The 21856-nt window shown below is 31.1% G+C and overlaps 1 protein-coding gene across 1 annotated transcript; it reads right to left on the minus strand.

Annotated features, from left to right (window-relative positions):
* Positions 1-11818: 11818 nt before the first annotated feature.
* On the minus strand, positions 11819-18668 carry LOC134721145 (hairy/enhancer-of-split related with YRPW motif protein-like). The gene is made up of 7 exons (XM_063583979.1): positions 18593-18668; positions 18011-18080; positions 17136-17237; positions 16730-16814; positions 14709-14915; positions 13116-13124; positions 11819-12675 (listed from the first exon to the last, which is right to left on the minus strand). The coding sequence occupies exons 1-7, from the start codon at positions 18652-18654 to the stop codon at positions 11819-11821; spliced, it is 1392 nt and encodes a 463-aa protein (XP_063440049.1). The 5' UTR covers positions 18655-18668.
* Between the last annotated feature and the right edge of the window lie 3188 nt (positions 18669-21856).

The raw sequence follows: 21856 nt of genomic DNA on the forward strand, positions 1-21856 counted from the left end.
CGTTATCACATACTTTTTGTTACTGCATATTTTAAACTTTTATTTTGCTTTGCTTATAAAAAATATTGAACTGTGGTTCTTTTCCCCAATCCTGTAGTTCCAGTATTTCTTAGCCTCTTTCGGATCTGACTATTATAAAACAAATGCATTTAACAGCAGTGACGGACTGTAAATTGTAAGTATTTGGTTCAACCTGTAAGGAAGGGCATTGAATCCACACATTAATGTTTTCTCACAACATGAGTTAAATGTCCCCTGTTCTCCATCAAATACAATGTATGCAGCCAAAATGTCGCTAAGTACTTGTTTGTTTTAAAAAAAAAACCAGGTGTGAATGTTTAATTAACACTTTTTGGTTGCTCGTCAAATCACTTTGCTTTTCGCTCATAACTAAGTTTCAAACCTTCTACCACACTATTTGTATTCTTGGACGGCGGAATAAAGAATATTTCAATGCGTGTAATAGTATCATCATTATTGATAAGTGACATCAAAGTTTAGGTGTGATGTAAATTGTTTTGTTACATTTTGAATATTAAAGATAATTTGCAAACTGTCACCTTGTTTTTAACAGAAAGACCTTAGACTTGATGGAAATATTTTTATTAAACAATCTTCTTGTTTTTATACAGATATATTGCCATTTGTTTTAGTTGTCATTTTATTATCAAAGTCCTGCTTAAATAATCTTTAAATGATTATAACCTTTTTTTTATTATGTTTCCATATTTGATTAACTCTCTATAAACATACCTCTGCTTCCGATGTTTTGTGTATTGCACTTGATAATAATGGGAAAGGATATATTTGTATTTCTACGTTTTAACTGAACACTTTTGGACTAAAACAAGGAAATAACAAACAAATTTCCTAAATCTACAAGCAGACATATAAGATTCAATGATAGCTGTTAATTCTATATAGAAATATTTCTTTATGCTATTTAAATCAGTTTTTAAAGTTTATGCTATGTTTAAATCAAATTCCATTTTAATTTCACCAATAAATTGTCCATCAATGTTATTGTTCTTTATCAGGATAATATATTGTTTCCATTGAACACATATAACTTTTTTTCTATAAGCATTTACATTATAATTGGTTGCAGTACCATTGGAAACTGACTGCACTGATTATGTCGGACCGTACACATCGCTTTTCTTTTATGACCTCCTAAAAAGAGTGCACAAACAATATCATTTATGTTGACTTATGTGAGAAACAATAGCATTTATATTGACTTATTTGAGAAACAATATCATTTATGTTGACTTATTTGAGAAACAATATCATTTATGTTGACTTATTTGAGAAACAATATCATTTATGTTGACTTGTTTTAGAAACAATATCATTTATGTTGACTTATTCGAGATTCTGTCATGTTATTCATATATTTGTTTTTATTTCTTTCTATCTGTTTAAGAAAAAAAAGGCAAAAATATCTCCAAAACAAAGATAAAAATCTCCATGTTAAGTCCTATAAATGAGTTCCTTTTTGTTATGATGTAATCAAATTATTAAACTAACGCATGCATAGTACTTAATCATTCTTTTTTATGAAAGTTTGTTTTTTACATTTTATAATCTATAACATGTTAACGACAAATGATATTTAATTTAGTGATTGACAGTCGCTAGATCATTAATTTTTGAGTATATTGTCGAAGTTTAACGGATCTTTAATTGATAAAGAACATAAAGTGAATCTGGATTTTTTTTCATATATTTTCCATGCGTTCCTATTTTTTTTTAACAGTTCTTAATTGATTGGGTGCATAAATATTGTTCTTTAAGAATCAGTCAATACTATTTACCTTCCAGTGCACGTTTGTTTACATTTTGTCATCCCGTTTATCCCTTGGCACTTGGGCTTTGCGGTTGCAGAAGTTCTAACGAGAGGTATCACTGCATATAGGAAAGTATCGAGGATATAATGTACGTGATCATGTTATGGTTGCGGTTGGATTATCTGTTAAGTCTTATCGTTTGTAGTCCAATTGATTATAAAATTGCCTTTCCATCAATCTATTGTGATGACCATTGTTTGGATGAGTATTGTGTAAATAAATATATGAAGTTCGTGATGAGATGTAAGTTGCGTAAGCGTGTCACTGTTTCTGACATTTGGTGGTGTCTATCGTTGATGGAATGGTCGTTGTTCTTCTGCAGGTTGCACATTGTGTATACTTTTATAATATTTGTTTGTGCGTTTCTCCGTGATGAATGTTCTTGGGTGTGTCTGTGTTAAGTTTCTTTCACATTGTTTTGTCATAATAGCGATATTTGTCATTATTATCATAAAGCGGGAGGTTCAACCCACTATGTTTTCTAAAAATGTCATTTACAAAGTCGGGAAAGCTTAAAATGTCCTTTACAAAGTTTAGAAAATGGCAGTTGTTATCAAAAAGTTCGTTTCTATGTATGATAGCGTTTGTTTTTGTTGCATTTAATTGTACCTGTTGTTCCCCGTTTTATCCTCTGACTGTTGATGTGTTTTTCAACTTCGTAATTTGTTTGGCCTTTTTAATATTTTTTCTTATTCGAGCGTCACTGATGAGTCTTTTGTAAACGAAACGCACATATGGCGTAAATGTAAAATTTCAATCCAGGTATTTATAATGAGTTTACTTGAACAGCGGTTTACCAAATTACGTATTGCTATTTCCTTGGGTAAAAACGATTAGGGATTTTACAAATAAATTTGTTCAAATGACACATTTAAGATTTCAGACGTCTGATTGCATTGTCAGAAAACAATAATCTTTATTTTTTCTTTAAATGAAAATGTTTGTGCTACGGTTTATCTTACGGTAAATTTCTTTTTCAAGAAGAATAACATGTGTTTGTAATGAAAATAATATTTATTACTTGCAGGTCAAAATTCATGTTATTCACTTATACAAGACAATCTGCTTTGCTTACTTTGAATGTCTACATTACAGAAGTTGGACAGATATGTGACATCAACATCCCTCTAAATGTCAATACAGCACGTTATTATAAATGTCAGTGGAAAAATAACACAAAACAAAAAACCTATAAAATTCACACACTGTGTGGTTCTATTGATGAATGAATGTGTCGGAGTATTCCGAGAGTGTTTCCACTTGTATAAGTGTTGTATCTTAATGATGTCATTCTTACTGGGTTTTTCAGTTCTTGGGAGTTTTGTCAACATTTTTAATAAGAATTTTGTTATAAAAATAATAAGATAGAAACTATATGTACTTGACTTTCATATATTTGCATTTCACACAGTTGACACTGAGCGTTTCTGATGAAGGTATAAGAAAAGAAGCGCTTCGAACACATGCAATCTATATTCAATAAAACCCATAGGCAGTGTGTTCTGTAATTAAGTATCCAAAATTTTAAAAATTAGTTTCTGAAGGAATTGAGACGTCTCCTAAGATAAAAGTTGAAAAAGTGTTAGAAATTCCAATAGTTGAAACCATATATCTTCTTAAACCTTAGGTGTATAAAAATAAGAAAATGTTGTAGCCATTATCCTTTCATTTAAACATATGTTAATGTCATCTCGGTTAGGTTTAAATGACAACTACAAATCAATTTTTATCTATTTATTTTCAAAAAGTAATACTTCAGCTTTAAAACGAATCAAAGATTTTAAAAATCTGTTGTAGAGAACTTTTCATTTGTTGATAAGAGTAATAAAAATCAAACTATTGTGACAGGATTTTCATTTCCGAAATCCTTCTTTTTGTAATGTTTTTTCCGCTTCATACTTTTTCCCTTGTTTTTCTCAGTTAACACTTAATCCTTTATATTCCATATTCCGTTTTTTTACTCCCTATAGCGCATATTTCAAAAACGTTTTATCTCCTTTTGAAGGTTCTCATAAATACAAGGCATTTGCAAATGAAAGATACAATCTGTTATATACCTAAGACCAGTACTTTTCGCATATGCCATCTCTGAAAAATCGTGATATTAATGGTATTTTCTTTTCTTGAATTTGCAGGGTAAAATAAGTCCCAAATTGTACACTCTTATTCCTTTAGGAGTAGAAAAGTTTTTGTTTAAATAACATCTTCCAATAACGGCTTTCAGAAAATACTGGACGATTACAATAATCTTATTTGATTTAGTGCAATTTTAAAATGCATTCACTTTTATATCAATGTTATTCTAATAAGATTAAAAGTGAACTATACAATCATATATAAAGGAACAAGAATTCATGATATGCAAAATAACTAGGTTTGACTCGAATAGAAATATGGTCATAATTGGTTGCTAAAGTGGAGTACTCATTTTGGCTGTTTTAAATTTAGAAATGAATCAAGAAGACGCTAAGTCCGAATAGAATGGATAGTTTAAGTATCATGTCTCCTGTAGTTTGATTGCTCATCTCTGCACGTTAAAAACGTTAAATAATGGTGGCATGTTGAACGGCATAATTTCTTCAATGGTTTCGGTACTTATACATCTTTGGATTTTCCAATGTTTGGCTTTGAGCGTTCCTGATGAAGGTAAACCCAGAAAACCGCTTCGGACGCCAAAAAATAATAACGTGTTGTTTACAATATTCTGCATCTAACGAGACATCTCTTTTAAAACATTAAGTCTGAAAATTAAGTTATCAATGAATGGATTAACATGTCTTGTGATGTCAGGATAAAAATATTCTTAAGTTTTTTATTTCCTTGGAGCCATCCTTACTATATAGGAACTTAAATCAAGTCTCGATAATACTTTAAACATTACAAAATAGGAACATAAGAAGATGACGTATGATTGACACAGACAACTTTCGACAGGAGACCAAAGTACATTAAGTAGGTAATTACAGGAAACTAACTTCCTGTAAACTATACGCAAAACGCATTCTGTATTGCAAGATTTAAAAGTTCATATATTAGGAGTTTGTAAATTTGTTAATTTCAAATGGGGTTCACGACGTCACGTCTACTGCTAACGGTGACGTCATCTATATGTTATGTTGTGTTTCACGTTTTTTTCTTCAAAACACAAAGGATTAATTCGTTATACGGTTTACCACTAACCCCTATGAACCAAGTAGGGGTGATTAAAATTCATCGATTTGAACTTCGGCTTCACGCCCTATGAATTAACTAACCCTCTGTGGATCTGCAGGGGATTAGTAGCGAACCAAATACTTTATAATGCACATGTTTGATCGATGTTTGTGTGTTTTTTCTATGATCTCTGACTTAAAAGTTATGTATTAATCTCATCTTTCTTTTTTTTCTTTTATGAATAAAAATGATCAATTGAAACTCTTAATTTTGAATTGAACTCTTCTAACTTTCTTTAAATTATAATATACGGACAAACACTTATATTGACGTATGTTTGCTAGTTGTTTCATGACAAGCATATCCCATCTCCTTCTCATAACGAAAATTATTATGTGCAACCTAAATTTAATAAGTACATTTCTAATGAATAATGCTTTTAAGGAATACTAATCCATCCTATATAAATTATAAAAAAAATTCATGAAAACTTTATTGTATTCCAGACCATCCTTGTTAAACACAACTCCTTCATGATTTAGAAATATTACAAAATAATGTAACGTTTTTCATTTATTTAAATAAACCCATTAACATTAGCCTCATTCAGAATATTATTATGTGCAACCTAAACTTAAACGTACATTATGTTTCATTTCCAATGAATAATGTTTTTAAGGACTACTGATACTTCCTATATAAAATATACAAAACTTTATTGTGTTCCAGACCATCTTTGGAAAAAAACAATTCCTTCATCATTTAGAAATAGACGAAACGCGCGTCTGGCGTACAATATTATAATCCTGGTACTTTTGATAACTATTTACACCACTGGGTCGATGCCACTGCTGGTGGACGTTTCGTCCCCGAGGGTATCACCAGCCCAGTAGTCAGCACTTCGGTGTTGACATGAATATCAATTATATGGTCATTTTTATAAATTTTCTGTTTACAAAACTTTGAATTATTCGAAAAACTAAGGATTTTCTTACCCCATGAGTAGATTACCTTAGCCGTATTTGGCACAACTTTTTGGAATTTTGGGTCCTCAATGCTCTTCAACTTTGTATTTGTTTGGCTTTTTAACTATTTTGATCTGAGCGTCACTGATGAGTCTTATGTAGACGAAACGCGCGTCTGGCGTATAATATTATAATCCTGGTACTTTTGATAACTAGTAACACGTTTTAAAAACAAAATAACAAATTATTTATTTAATTCAACCCATTGAAACATGTTTTATTCATTACATCTGATGCAGCTGTATTAAACAGTAGCCTTATTCAAATCATTATATTGATGAATGGCAAATACATGTTTGCATATTTATTATTTAACTATTGCATTATTTATGCTGTTCTTTAGTTAGTATCTCTAAGGAACAATAGTTTGCCTATATGTATTGAAAGTATTGTTTATACAAACATGAATTTCAGCTCACAATTAAAAGTTATTTTATAATAAAGATGCTAGATAGATTAAATTAACATACAAGAACCTCTTGTTATATATTAATGTATAATATAGGTTAATTTTCCGGACATTTAACACTTTAAAGTGCCAACTAGAATCTAACCAGGAGACACACTAATCTGTTCTTAATTAGATAAATGTCACAGTATTGCTATTATTGTTGTTGTTATCATACTTTTATATTAAAAAAGACTTGTGACTAAGTATTATGTCTAAATTTATTCCTTTTTGAAGAAATATATAAGGTTGATTATTGCTGGTCACAGCAACATGTGTTCAACAGTTCATACATGGAAATGAATGAGTGAAACACGTCAAACCACGCCCGCCGTAGACGCGGGGTTTTATCAAATTGATAGGCATCCGTCGTTACATTGTCCCCAATGGAGACCCCTGTGTCATTCATGTTTGCTTATGTAATTTGGCTATTAAGTGTCTACTGTCTACATGTCATTTTTATTTTGTTGACAACCAAACTTTCAAACCAAATCTTTATATACTAGTATATGGAAGAAATCAGTTAAGGTTTTAAGTAACTTGTGGTAACACAATTCCTGGTTAATTTACCAGTAATACATAAATTACGTTCGTTAAAATCAAAAATGTCACAACAGACACGGGCATAGCAAACGAGTTGTGAAATATAAACACCGTATATTGCTGACAAAGAAAAATCACCATCCAAAACACGAAAATCAAAAATAGGGAACCAACATTTCTTCTGTTTTGTCGTAAATTTTAGTATGGGGTTCCCGTTTAAAACCAAAATATCTAAATCTAGAAAAGGACAGTCATTACCGTTTAAATTTGATTAATAAGTAGCAACATTCCAGCAGCACCTGCATATCTCCCAATTGATACGATATTCCCGTGCTTGCATTTCCTATCATGATTTTCTTGATAGAGGGTTACTGCTCACAAGGAAGCTATTAAACCAAGAGTTCCAAATGGTGAAGTTGAAATCATCCCTTCGTAAATTTTACGGACGCCATCACGAGTTGGTTGACCGTTACGGAATAACCGTTTCACAAATGATATCGGATATGTTCCTTACGTCGTAACTACAATCCACTTCCCTTTCATGAATTTGCCCTACCGAATTATACTATTTACCGGATTTGTAATCACATAAGCAACACGACGGGTGCCGCATGTGGAGCAGGATCTGCTTACCCTTCCGGAGCACCTGATATTATCCCTAGTTTTTGGTGGTTCGTGTTGTTTATTCTTAGTTTTCTATGTTGTGTCATGTGAACTATTGTTTTTCTGTTTGTCTTTTTTCATTTTTAGCCATGGCGTTGTCAGTTTGTTTCAGATTTACGAGTTTGACTGTCCCTTTGGTATCTTTCGTCCCTCTTTTAAAGTAAGTTCCTTTGGATAAATTTCGGCAGTATATTGAGAAATTTCTTGATAACTTAACGAAAACGTTTTCATCAAGATATTTGTCAGTATTATGCAATATAGACGGATCTTTAATAAGCTTGGTCATAAACTGTGATTCATAACAGTACAAAAACAAGTCTGCTATCAAAGGGGCGCAATAAGTGCTCATAGGGAAACCTACAACCTGTCGATAAACTTTTTTGCCGAAACGTAAATAAATATTATCAAGGAAAACTAATTGCTTCAATCATCTCATCACAGCTCCAGTAAGTATCAAAAATTGAGAAAGAAAATGGTGAACGTGTCAAAGCGACAACCACCCGACCATAGAGCAGACAATTACCGAAGGCCACCAATGGGTCTTCAATGTAGCGAGAATTCCCGCACCCGTGGATGACCTTCAGCTGGCCCCTAAAATATGCATACTGGTACAGTGATAATGGACATCATACTAAACTTCGAATTATACACAAGAAACTAAAATTAAAAATCATACAAGACTAACAAAGGCCAGAGGCTCCTGACTTGGGACAGGCGCAAAATTGCGGCGAGGTTAAACATGTTTATGAGATCTCAACCCTCCCCCTATATATCTAGCCAATGTAGAAAATAAACGCATAACAATACGCACATTAAAATTCAGTTCAAGAGAAGTCAGAGTCCGATGTCAAAAGATGTAACAAAAGAAAATAAATAAAATGACAATAATACATAAATAACAACAGACTACTAGCAGTTAACTGACATGCACGCTCCAGACCTCAATTAAACTGATTGAAAGATTATGTCTTCATCATATGAATATCAGGCACAATCTCTTCCGTTAGGGGTTAAGTATCATACTATCATAAAATATATGAGAAGAACATAACCCGTGTCATGCCAACAACTGGTTTTTTTTAGAAATAAAGGTGTTTAGTTCCGATGCAAAGACCCTATTAGTGAATTAATATTAAAGCCAAAATATGATATCTTTAATGACCTGACAACAGTATCATAACTATATCCCTTTTTAATAAGTCTATTTAAAGGTTTTGTTAGTTTCTGAGGAGAATACTGACATTTTTGTACTTTATAAAGAATATTTCCATAAAATGTTGGATGTGAAATACCTGAACGTAAAAGATGTCTTCATGTTGAGTTATATTTACGAATTATTTCCTTATCCCGGTGATAACATTTAGTAAATGTTTTGACCAGTTTGTGATATCGAAAACCCTTGTGTAATATTTTTTCAGTAATATATAAATTTCTTTCGCTAAAATCTAATACGTTGTTACATACACGAGCGGATCGTACAAGTTGCGATATATAAACACCCTAAGATGATGAGAAGGGAACGTCACCATCTAAAAATGGATAATTAACAATAGGAAATCAAAAATCATCTCTTTTATCATAAATTTGTGTATTAAGCTTCCCGTTAATGATATAGATATCAAGATCGAGGAAAGGGCAGTGCTCATTGTTAGTATTAGTTTTATCTAAAGTAAGTTCAACAGGATAAATGTCTTTAGTATACATACTGAAGTCGTCATTATTGAGAGCCAATATATCATCCAAATATCTAAATGTATTGTTAAATTTTTGTATCAAATGTTGTTTTGATGGTTCTTTGCTAATTTTAGTCATAAATTGTAACTCGTAACAATACAAAAACAGGTCCGCAATAAGTGGTGCACAGTTAGTTCCCATTGGAATTCCAATCTAGCATATATACGTTTCTCATTAGAGAAGAAGGCTTTTAATGAGTTGCAGCAAGTATAATTGCATTCAGATTTACCAAACGACCATCATATAGGAAATCTTTTGTTTGATAAGATAGTGTGAAAGTGTAGTCTAAAGAGTAGAAACATCAAAACTGTCAACAGAATTAAAAGAACCATCAAAAGCACGTAATTTATCTAAAATATTCAAAAACAAATATACACTACTAAAAATACTTAAAACAATGTAGTTAATTTCAATATTTCATAGGTAACCAATACATAGCAGAAGAAGCCTTAAGCTGTGATGTGGAAATAGTATGTTTTTACTACATGACTCTCTGTGGACCGCATGTATTTGAATTTAAAATTTCATTCTTTAGAACGTCCACTTCTGGAAATTATTTACAAAATGTGATATTCTATTATCTTCAACATTCAAACAATTATTTAAATAAGAATCAAGAGATATTTCATCAGATTTTCTCCGTTTACACAGTTTTTACAAAACGAGGAGAAAGCATCTTTGATAATTTGACGACACTGTTGCGAATCTTTTTTAAATGAAGGACGAAATATTGGTTCTTTTTTCAATTTGGGTTTTTTTTTCTCTTTGTCCTGAAAAATATTGGGGTCCCCCGTAATAACATGGCCATATGAAACATTTCTAAACCTCGACAATTCATCGTTTCAAGTTAAAGGAGTGTTGTTTTCTACACTGACTTCTAATGCTACCGACGTATAATAATTAAAAAGTAAACCTCTGCTTGGTTGTTTGTATGTGTATAAAATAATAGGAGGTTCTGTGTTATCAAAATAGGGAGATATACAGTTTCCTACGGTAGAGTCATTAAATTCGTTATCCAAGTGAGAAGTTATGCTTGCTATAAAACCTGGTGTTATCCATAAGTTTTTTTTTATCAATCCTGGTTTTTGCATAAGGAAATGCCTATACCTAATTGGGATTATATGACACTTGTTTTCTCTTCATTTGGTGTGCTTGAGCTTTAAAATTGCCATATGATTTACTTTGTGATAGTATATGTTTTCTATTTGGTCCTTTCTTTAGCTGCTCTGTTTATATAATGAATATTTTGTCTTGTATTGTCGTAGTGGTGGTCATCGTACAATGTTATTATACATCAACTACTCTTTATGATGTGAGATTCTGACAAATATGCAGAAGCCGTTGGGTATTCTTCATATTTTCGCGAAGTTCTATTTACTACGCTTGTCAAACTTCATGCTCTGTAAAGCTTATGTTTAGAAACCAGTTACCAATATCTATTTGATACAATATAAACTTACTATCGTGTTAATTTGACCTATTGATACAATTCGTAATGCATATTTGTTAACTTATTTATTGTTATATCTCTTCTCTCTATTTCTAAAATATACCAGTTTCGATAGGAGTTTGGCATGACTGCACATTTTCACTTCATTTAGGTCAGCTTCATCAGATCTATCGTGTTGAAATTCAGTATAATTGTCGACCACTTGCATGTGTGCTTTATATATGAATAATAACGAATATAATTGTAAAGTGTATAAATATCTTCTAATTAATTGTCGCCGCGATATAGCCGTTTTGTACTAATGCGGCGTAAAGCAACCAACAATCAATACCGCAATCTTATTAACTGTTTTCAAATGATAAAATATACGGTAATGATAAAATAGAGTGTACCTTAACTTATTAAAGAAACATTCCATTCTTTTTTATTTTCAAAATAGAAACAAATAAGGATGCAAATAAACTCATCATCGATACCAGGACTAAATTTAGTATCTACACCAAACGCGCGTTTCGTCTACAAAAGACTCATCAGTGACGCTCGAATCCAAAAAAGTTAAAAAGGCCAAATAAAGTACGAAGGTGAAGAGCATTGAGAACCAAAATTCCTAACCGTTTTGCCAAATACCATGCAACTTGTTGTATCTATCAAGATATAATCATGAACATCATAAAGCTGAAAACATGTTGTACATAAAAATTCCTTTTAACAACACAAAATATTGTTAATTAAACATTTATAGATGTATTTACACTAATACCGATAGTCCAGTTCAATTCACAAAGCGGATGTCCATTAAACTGAAAAAAACAAACGGTCAACAGAACGACTTGGTATATTTTTGAATATAAACACAATCGTTACAAAAATATGCATATAATCTTCCGATTTCTAAAGTCAAAACGTTTTCTATGAATTTTCAATAGATATTTTCTCTTTCTGTCCTTCTGATTCACATATGAGCTGCTGTTCTACCTTGTGTGTTTAAGGAAACACTTGGACCACAGAAATTGACAGGGATACTAATAGGATGATATGCTGTTGATCCCTTGGAATCGTCTTTAAACACACTTTTGAAATATGTAGGAGGTATTGTTACGGGAACATAATGTGTTCCAAGAGGATGAAGTACAAAGGCAGGTAAAGGCACCTGTTTTGAATCAAAACGACCATCCTTCCCAAAGTCATTCTGATTATGTTGAATTTTATTTTCCTTGCAATAACTATTTGAAGAACTATTTTCAGATCCTAAGTATTGACTGTATTCAGTGCTGGGACTTGAAGTACTATAACTGATTATTTTTCGCTTTCCTTGTTCATTTTTATCCTCCATTGAATCTGAAGATTTTTCACTTTTTGGATCCCAAGGACTTCTTTCTTTAGAAAACCTTTTTGTTATATTGTGCTTAAATTTGTAAGCTTGTGACTTGTGGTAATCATTCTTGCTGCCATTACTGCCTTGGGATGAATTCTCCTCGCTGGAGTATAAACTGCCTCTAGAGCCGTTACGTTCATCTCTATCTGCTGTATCTCCCTGAACTGACTGTAGTGTAATGCATGATACGCTTCCTTCTGACAATGACTGGCTTCTGATGCTGCTGTATCCTGATGTACGGCTGGAAGTTTGTTCTGTTCGCTTCAGCAGGGTACAAAGATGTTCATCTTGTTTTATCATTGCAATGTTGTTTTCTGAAATTCCCATGCCTTGTAGCATTTGACCATTGCTCTGCGTGCTATAATTTGCAACTGGTGTTTCTGACGTCAAAGAATCATTAGGCTTTACATCTTTGATATTAGATGCAGTTTTTACTAAAATAGAAAACAATTAAATGAAACGTCTGTTCTACCGGTGAGTGAAAAACAGAGGAGAGAAAACCCCTTCCTACATTATTATCTAAGACAGAGGGTAATCTTGACAAGTCAAGTTTATTCAAAATGTTTTTAATTCATTTTTATTCATAATTAGGAACACTTTTAAAATAAGTATCAAAAATTATCAAATAACTAGAAATTTGTTGATCAATTTTATACATAAAAAAATTTCAATAAACTTTTGCACCAGGAGCACATGATACTTTCGAAGTTTGTGTTCAAGATAAGAAATCAAATAATTAAATCATTATTTAGAATGTTCTTACTGAGTAATAAAATATACTACATAGCTTTTATATAAATATAAAAAACATGTTCATATTCCTATTTGTTGGGACGCAAGTTGAACATGTTGGATACACAACAATCAAACTTACCAAAATCTCCTAGAAAAAGTCAACAATTAAAACAATGAACACTGATTACACCGTACACAAGTATAACATTTCAAACCACTTCGTAGTTAAGGTTGCGCCCAAACTCTCTAACAGACATTGCAATGACTGTTTGCATAATCAGAAACCTTAAAAAAAGTTACTGCTATGTATGTAACATCCAGGACAAAACCATTGGCATTACAATGTAAAACATTCAGCATGCAGAACATTAGTGAAAAACTAGTACTGGAACATTGCCTGTCAACTCTTCAACCAATCTTAAACATAACCGAAGATAATTTTGAAAATTGCATCACCAGTTTTAAAATAGCTCATCTCTATTCATACACATCTGTTAAGATACTCAGATAAACTACCGATGGTCGTGGAATTTTCTTAATGACTTTCAATTATGCCTAAGACTGTGAAGAAGAAGTCGCAATTAAAATGGAATTTAAAGCATTAGTTTTTACACCCAGTAACATGTACACTGTATTACAGACTATTGTTCAGACAATGACACATGGTGAGAATTTATTAAACTAAAGTCTATTAATATAAAAAAAAAGAAGATGTGGTATGATTGCCAATGAGACAACTATCCACAAAAGACTAAAATGACACAAACATTACCAACTATTGGTCACCGTACGACCTTCATCAATGAACAAAGGTCATACCGCATAGTCAGCTATAAAAGGCCCCGGTAAACACAAAATTTGAAATCGTTAAACATAAAATTTGAAATAAAACTAAAATAAACAACTAAAATAATTTCATAGACTAAGAGGACTACTAGTGTTACAAATATATACGTTAAAGTTAGATACATTTCAGCAAAATTTGAACAAAATAGAATTACTATTACAGTTTTTTTTTTACGCGGTCAGCGGTATTATCCCGTCACTGCCACTTCTACTTCAATTGAATACTGACAGCTCAAGATATAATCAAGAATATTTAAAGTGGCGTGAATCACCAACAATCAATCAATTGTTTTCTGGTTTGTTTGAAAAAATGCTTTTGGGGGCCAGTTATGAAAAATAATGCTCTTTGAATATCAACCGCATATCTTAAGGCACATTGTTTTTCAGATGTTCAGCTGTTTAATGAATATATTGTTTAATGAATATATATCTATTATTCTATTTTGAAAATGCATTATATCTTTTAATTTCATACTACATTGCGTGTATAAATAAATATCAATAGATAACAAAAATTGCCAAAATTTCGTATCCATTGATGATAAGTTTCAAATTAATGTGTAAAACATAATTTTCGGTAGTACATGTGTATCTTACCAAAATCTTTTAGGTTATTTTGATAAGAAGATAAAGAAGTTACTGATTGCTTATAGATCTTGTTTTCTTAAACTTCCTTAAACAACGTAATGAGGTTGGTAACAGTCGAATTACTTTTAATTTTGACCTCATACTTTGTCATGAGAACTGCAGTGTCCTTCTTCGAACGCATGAAATTCATAAAGAGTTGTCTTTCATTTTGAGAAATAATATAGTTCTCACTGACGCATTAGGAAAAACTAGCTTAATATCAACATCATGTCACAACACTCATAAGAATGGTTAATACCTTTTGATAATCTAAGATGTTTCTTACTGCTTTGATCTAAAAAAGTTGTAATTCTCTGAAAGAAGTCATTTTTAAGATCCATCCCTTCAGTGTCAATTAAATGTCGCAGAATTTCCTCCTGACATTCTTTATATCCCATGTAAAACTTTTCTTGACAGCATGGGTTTGCTCCACCACAATCCGACGATAACTCTTTCTCCATCATTTCTAAAATAATTCAAATGCAAAAATTGGCAATCGATAGCTCTCTATGTTGTATTAAGATGTTCCAGAAGAACAATATAATAAGGGAAAAGGAACAAATGAATAGTTTGTATTTATTAATATAAAGGTATTATCAATCTATTAAATACTGTCCTTCGGATGATCATTACACGTCATTCGTCTGTGAAATATCAGTACCAGTATTTTAGAAATATATCAAATATTTCTTCTTTAGGTATTCAAATTTGTTGGCATAACATGCAAAAATTTAAAAGCTTCCAAATGGCTTTAACTTGAGACATGTTCAACCTTTTTCGTTACTTGACATTTATTCCATTTATTATGACAGCATTATTGAAGAAGTATTGTAATGGGTAATGCAAGTGCTTCTATAACATGTTAACATATATTTCAAAAATCACTTATTTACAGAACCGGAAGTCATGACCATGACTAGTATATCATAGTTATATATATGTTCCGGACCATATGAGTATTTGGACCATACGCGTATGGTCATGACCATATGGGTATATACTCATATGGTCCGACCATACGCGTATGGTCGGACCATACGCGTATGGTCGGGGTAATAAACACTCTGTTACAGTTTACTTTTCATACTTCTAAACTCTTCATATGGTATGACCGTTCATTCAAAATACGCTATCATAAAGGTAATTTTATCATTATATTATAATAAAAAGATAAAGCTAAATAATAATAAAAAGTTTCACATAGTTACTTAATTTTACTTAATTGTCAAATTTAAAGTAAACACATTTTATACCGATGGTCATTACCGATTTGTTATTACGAGTAATGGCAATATGTCGACTTAAAAATTAAATTCCAAAAATTTCTTAATGAACTGTTACATAAGAAGTCACTGGAAAGTAGCATACTATTAATTTATTTAAGTTGTGTTGTGAAGATGGTGTATTGCAGTCATTTTACGATATTTGAGATCTAGAGCTTCTTAAAAACACCGTAGACATCAGAATTGCCAAAGACCTCGGTATCACTGAACGCAGCTGCAAAAAAGGCTTGTTTTTCACTCGCAAACAAAATGTGTAAATGAAAAAGATCGTGCACAAATTTCTTACAAATGCAAAAAAGCTATGATACCGTGTGGAAGTGAATGTCATCCAAACCTAAATGCAGGAATGTAACTAGCGATGAAAACTAACTATGGCATCAATATTAAATTTTACGTATTTTTTTTTATTATAAAATTACAAAAATTGACATGTTTTAAACCATCACTGTTTTTTTAGATAAAGTTTTTGTATTATTGAAACGTTTATAATGTAATTTGAAAAAAATATATATACCTATATGGTCCAAATACTCATATGGTCCGGCCCGTTAATAACCAAACGAGTATTATACTCATATGGTCCGACCATACGCGTACGGTCGGACCATACGCGTATGGTCGGACCATATGAGTATACGCATATGGTCATGACCATACGCGTATGGTCCAAATACTCATATGGTCCGGAACATATATATATATATATATCTATGATGATCTGTAACTATGTCTACACTGATATTGGAAACAGGAAATATATATAATCATGTGACAAGTAACTGAATACCAATGGCCTATTTTAAATACTTATAAAATCCCGTGAAAATAATCTTTAAATCAGACTGCTAAAATTTATATGAAAGTAAATGGAAGTATGTCGTTTAGGAAGGAGCATAATGTCCTGCTTCATCGATGGAAACCTATGTTCGGCAAAATATCACATCTCTTATGTTGCAATAAAACTATTAAATACACTAACAGATGATATATTTCATACCTCTAAAATTATGCAAGTTCAAAAGGTTTCGTATAAGCTTGGATGCAATTTCTATAATCTCCGTCTTCTCTATACGACCTTGACCCTGAAATATATTATGGAATTAAATTTGGAATTGAAATATGCAGCTTTATTATTTATTCATGTATATGTTTATATTTTCTGATATTCATTTTTTGTTGATACTTTATTTCTTGCGTTTGGTCAATTCTACAGAAATGGCAAAAATAAATTAGTATTTGAATGTACATTAAAAAAAACGAAATCGAAAAAAAATCGAAAAAAAAGATGTAACAAAGAAAGTTAAAGCGATGATCTCTATTAACAAAATAATCCATTACAAACTCATATTAACATTCAGTTTTAAAACTCAACCAAGTTAGAATAAAATAATTATGTATGCTACCTGTTTTAAAAGACTCGGTGGGATAAGCCGGCTGAGTTCTGCCAAGCAGTTATTCATGCGATCTCGTCGCCTCTTCTCTATGATTCTGTGTGACATTGGATCCTAAAATAACCAATGGTAATGTCAGTTTTCAAAAATATATTACAAACGATTACCATGGTATGCTACAATAAAATATTTGGTTTGGCAGCCGATTTTCTAAATCCGTCGACAACGGTTGGGTCTTCATCGGTCCTGTATGTTCTAACTGATAATTCTACTTTTTCAAAGAGAGTTGAACCTTTTTAAAGTACAATAAGATTACAACCAAACTGAAGATTAGAATATATCATTGTCATATAACAAAACAGAACAGAAAAATAAAGGCAACAGTAGTATACCGCTGTTCAAATCTCAAAAATCCATGGACAAAAAAACAAAATCGGGGTAACAAACTAAAACCGAGGGAAACGCATTAAATATAAGAGAAACAGTCAGATACAGGTATGTTATTGGCAGCAACTTCAAACCAGTTGTAGTCAATAGATATACGATTCCAATTTAGATGCGCTTAACACATGTTTCTACCGTAACCCTCATCAAGTATTCTAGCTAAAGCTCTTATATTGTTATCATCCCGTTTTGTAATTTATTCCCTTGTGAAGGTCAGCAACATTCTTAAATAAAGTCAGTTCTGTTCCGTTGCAAAAATTTTTGTCAATTGCATGAAAGAATTGGATTTCATGACTTAATTCGCCATTTCTCTTCTTTTACAAAATATATATAGGGTCATCTCCTCAGACTTATCTAAATGTTGACAATCTAATTAAGCTTGTTTTACATACTCAACTTTGCCAATTATATTTATCACAGACAATATAGTATGGAAATCTTACCCTTGGTATTTTTGTCTTTTTAACTGACTGGATATCACGTTCATCTGGTGATATTGCAAAGTTCAAAGGCCTGTAGAAAAAAAAAACTGAAATAAATTGATGATCAGAATTTCATAATATAATAAGCTCGTAAGAAAATCACTTTATTTGATACATTAGTTTGAACGCATCTAATGAAGATTGCGACATGGTATTCAAATATCCGGTGATATTCAACGTGCAACTTTGGTCCTTTTCGTAGCCGGCTTTATAAATTAAAACTTATGCAACTCAAATGAGCATCGTCGTTTTGGTTTATTTCAAACACTGCCAAAGAATAAAGAATACATGTACATATAAGCTTATTAAAAAAAAAAATAATTAAAAAAAAAAAATTCTGTCGTCAGAAGTTTTTCATGAAAAGGTTTTTCTGGCAATCGTTTGAGCATCTTTGTGTTCATCAATAAGATATGTTTTACATTTATTTTCTAAGAGTCTTTCAGTAAGGAGAAAAAGTCAAGCTAATACTGCATTCATGATAGTATGCTTTGTTATGAATTATAAAAATTGCCATCGAAAAAAAACACAATAAAATTTGCTTACCTTTCTGCAATCTCGAGCTTAATTCTCTTTGATGAATGATTATCCATGAGAGAATCATACATTGAAAATTCACTTGTATCCATTCTGTTTTTTGATATAATGACATACAACGGCCACAGTTCTATCTTTTGTAAATAAAGACCACAGCATATACCACGTGTAATATAATTTATGCAGCGTTAGGCTATTTACAAAAAAGTCACGTTGGCATTTATAAAGCTCCTCCTTCAAACAAGTCTACCTTGTGGTCGAGTTTATCAAGAAATATGATTTTGAAACTGTAATTTACTGCAATGTATTTACAAAAACATAAGCTGTAAACAGTTGAGATAGAACATAAATAGAGTATGTTCGAACATATGAACCGAAGATAAATATTGATTTTTGAAAAGAGCTCAGATGTCAAAGCATTTATTTTCTTCAAAAGCTTAGATGTCAAAACATGCGTCGAATCATTTGGTAATCTAGATAAGTTATGAAAGTAGCAAAGTCTGAGATGTCCTTCCGCCACAAAGCGACCAAAATATATTGCAAAACCAAAGGCATTATCATTGCTGTGTTCGTTAATACAATAAATGAATTGATGAAGGAATTACATTCTTAATTAATCTAATTTACAGGTTTTGTCGTCTTTCCACTCACGTGTTTTCCTCTGGTATAACTATGTATTAATATACTTAACGTGTTGGTTAAATCTAAGGTATGATTAAAAGATCTATAAAATCGATAACATTTTTCGATACAAACTTTTGATCAATGCTCTCGATATTTATTAGATTTACAAAGTAAATTATTTGTTTTATCAACAATTAATGAATTGTTTCAACTGGACACAGAGGAGGTGCAACAATCGACAAACAGCAAGTATGTATGTTTTGGGCTACAGATATATTGCAGTCATGATATGTTACCAGTAATTCAAAGCGTTAACATCAATTAAACACAAAGAACAGATATTTTGTTTTTGAAAATTGTTTAATAAGCTTATAATTTGATACATGACAAGTATTATACAACTTTCCTGTACATTATATTAGAGATAATTTCAAAAAAGTCAATTAATCGAATATGTAAAATTAGGAGAAGTTTATACTTATTTAGTATAACATACAAAAAAGAAGATGTGGTACAACTGTCCACAAGAGACCAAAATGACACAGACATTTAAAGTGTATTGATAAATCATGGTACTAAAATGCATATACTGAATCAACAAGGATATGTATCAATTGATTTTAATTACTCGAAATTTAGATTTTAATTATATGTGGGTTGTTTTGTTTGTTTTAATTAATATAACCATAATACATACCATTGACCTTTTTCAAATCAATCTTTAATGTCCGAGTCGAATATGTAAAATAAGGAGAAGTTAATATTTATTTAAAATAATATATATATTCATAATTTATGGTACTAAGAATGCATATACTGAATCGATAAGGATATTCATCAAGTGATTTTAATTACTAGTACTCACGGTTTAGATCTTAATTTGTTTTTTTAATTAATATAAACATTGTACAAAGTATTGACCTTTTTTCAAATCAATCTTTAATGTCTGAGTTAAAAAAATCAATTACGAGTTCGACAACTTAGACGACATATAATTCGTTATGTGTCCGATATTTTGCAACATTATATCAGCAAAAACTTGAGACTTAATGAGAAATCTTTGTGTTTTAGAACTAATGACAGTATTCCATTACTGACATATCATGTTTGTAACTTTTACATAAATAAAACTGTATGTCTTGAGGTTTTTTTAAAGATTGAAATGATTCCTATTAGATGACAATCAATCACAACTTTATTTCTCATTTGAAAACGATGTTGAAATAACATAAACGACACCATTTTATCTGCACTATATGCGACAGTTAATGTCTCTTCAGTATTGTTCGAGGTAAAAATCCAACGCTTATCGAAAATATGAATAATAATAAACCAAAAAGGATAAAAAAAAAAAAAAAAGTAAAGCCAAGCTTGGCAAGGAATCATAGCTTTGCATGAGGGAGATAAATTCCTTATTTTTGAATGATTTCCCAAATTTTGTAACAGCAACATTAAATATCACAAAATCCGTATGTTCAAGTCAGTATAGAACTGGCTAATTGGCTGCATGGTGATAGTGTAGAAACAAACAGAGAAATTGTGACGAATTAAATTACGGTCCACTACAGAATAAATTAATATCTTATAGTTTAGAATTACATTGAAATGTGATAACTATGCAATTGGCACATTTTCATAAACTTTCGACACATATACTCTGTTAATTTTTACACTTCAATATTGTTTTGCGATATCAAAATTAAATCGATAGAAAAGTAATTGTTTTTTATGACTACAGTCAAATATTTTAGAAGATACAAAAATAAAACATATTCACAGAGACAAAATTTAAAAAGTTCTTGTAAAAATCTAACTTATATCGGATCATAAGTTATCTGCAAAGATAGATAAAACTTCAATAGCAGTAAATAAAATATTCGATTTGGATGTCTGTGATTAACAGTTGCCTGATACACATATTTTGGTTTTCAATTATTTTGTCATTTTCATTTGAAATTCTGCGAAAGGTTGCTGTCTTATTTTAAAAAAAAACGTCATTATCATATACAACAGTGACTGACACTTAAAATCTCTCTTTGAGAAAAATCTTTATTTGAAATCTTTATTTGATTACTTAGATGACAAAACATATAACATTGTTGACATTTTGAATAATATAAGAAAATTGTTTTTAATTGACCTCTGATAGTGATATGACGGAAATTGCACAGTTCGAGATTTTATATGATCGGACAAAGCACAAAGTACAGGTAATAAACTTTGTGGTGGTATATAGTCTTTTGTTAGGTGGGTTCATTGAAATGTAATGTTATGTTTAATGTCACTCCATTATATCGTGTTATAAAAACATAGCATGATAAATAAAACAAGAATGTGTGCAAAGTATACGGGTGCCCCACTCGCACTATCATTTTCCATGTTCAATGGACCGTTAAATTGGGTAAAAAATCTAATTTGGCATTAAAATTAGAAAAATCATATCATAGGAAATATGTGTACTAAGTTTCAAGTTGATTGGACTTCAACTTCATCAAAACCTAACTTGACCAAAAACTTTAACCTGAAACTCCCACTTTCATTTACTATGTTCAGTGAACCGTGAAATTGGGGTCAAAAGTTTTATCTGGCTTTAAAATTAGAAAAATCATATCATAAGCAACAAGTGTATAAGTTTCAAGTTGATTGGAC

This window comes from Mytilus trossulus, chromosome 1 (assembly GCF_036588685.1).
Source record: "Mytilus trossulus isolate FHL-02 chromosome 1, PNRI_Mtr1.1.1.hap1, whole genome shotgun sequence".
Lineage (NCBI taxonomy): Eukaryota > Metazoa > Mollusca > Bivalvia > Mytilida > Mytilidae > Mytilus > Mytilus trossulus.

Bases quoted from the DNA above. Each gene is read 5' to 3' on its own strand.
- LOC134721145 (XM_063583979.1), bottom strand. From the start codon at position 18,654: ATGTATGATTCTCTCATGGATAATCATTCATCAAAGAGAATTAAGCTC. The intron at 17,238-18,010 runs GTAAGATTTCCA...TGGTTATTTTAG, and splicing joins AAAAGACAAAAATACCAAGG to GATCCAATGTCACACAGAAT. The intron at 16,815-17,135 runs GTAGCATACATA...AATATATTTCAG, and splicing joins CACCGAGTCTTTTAAAACAG to GGTCAAGGTCGTATAGAGAA.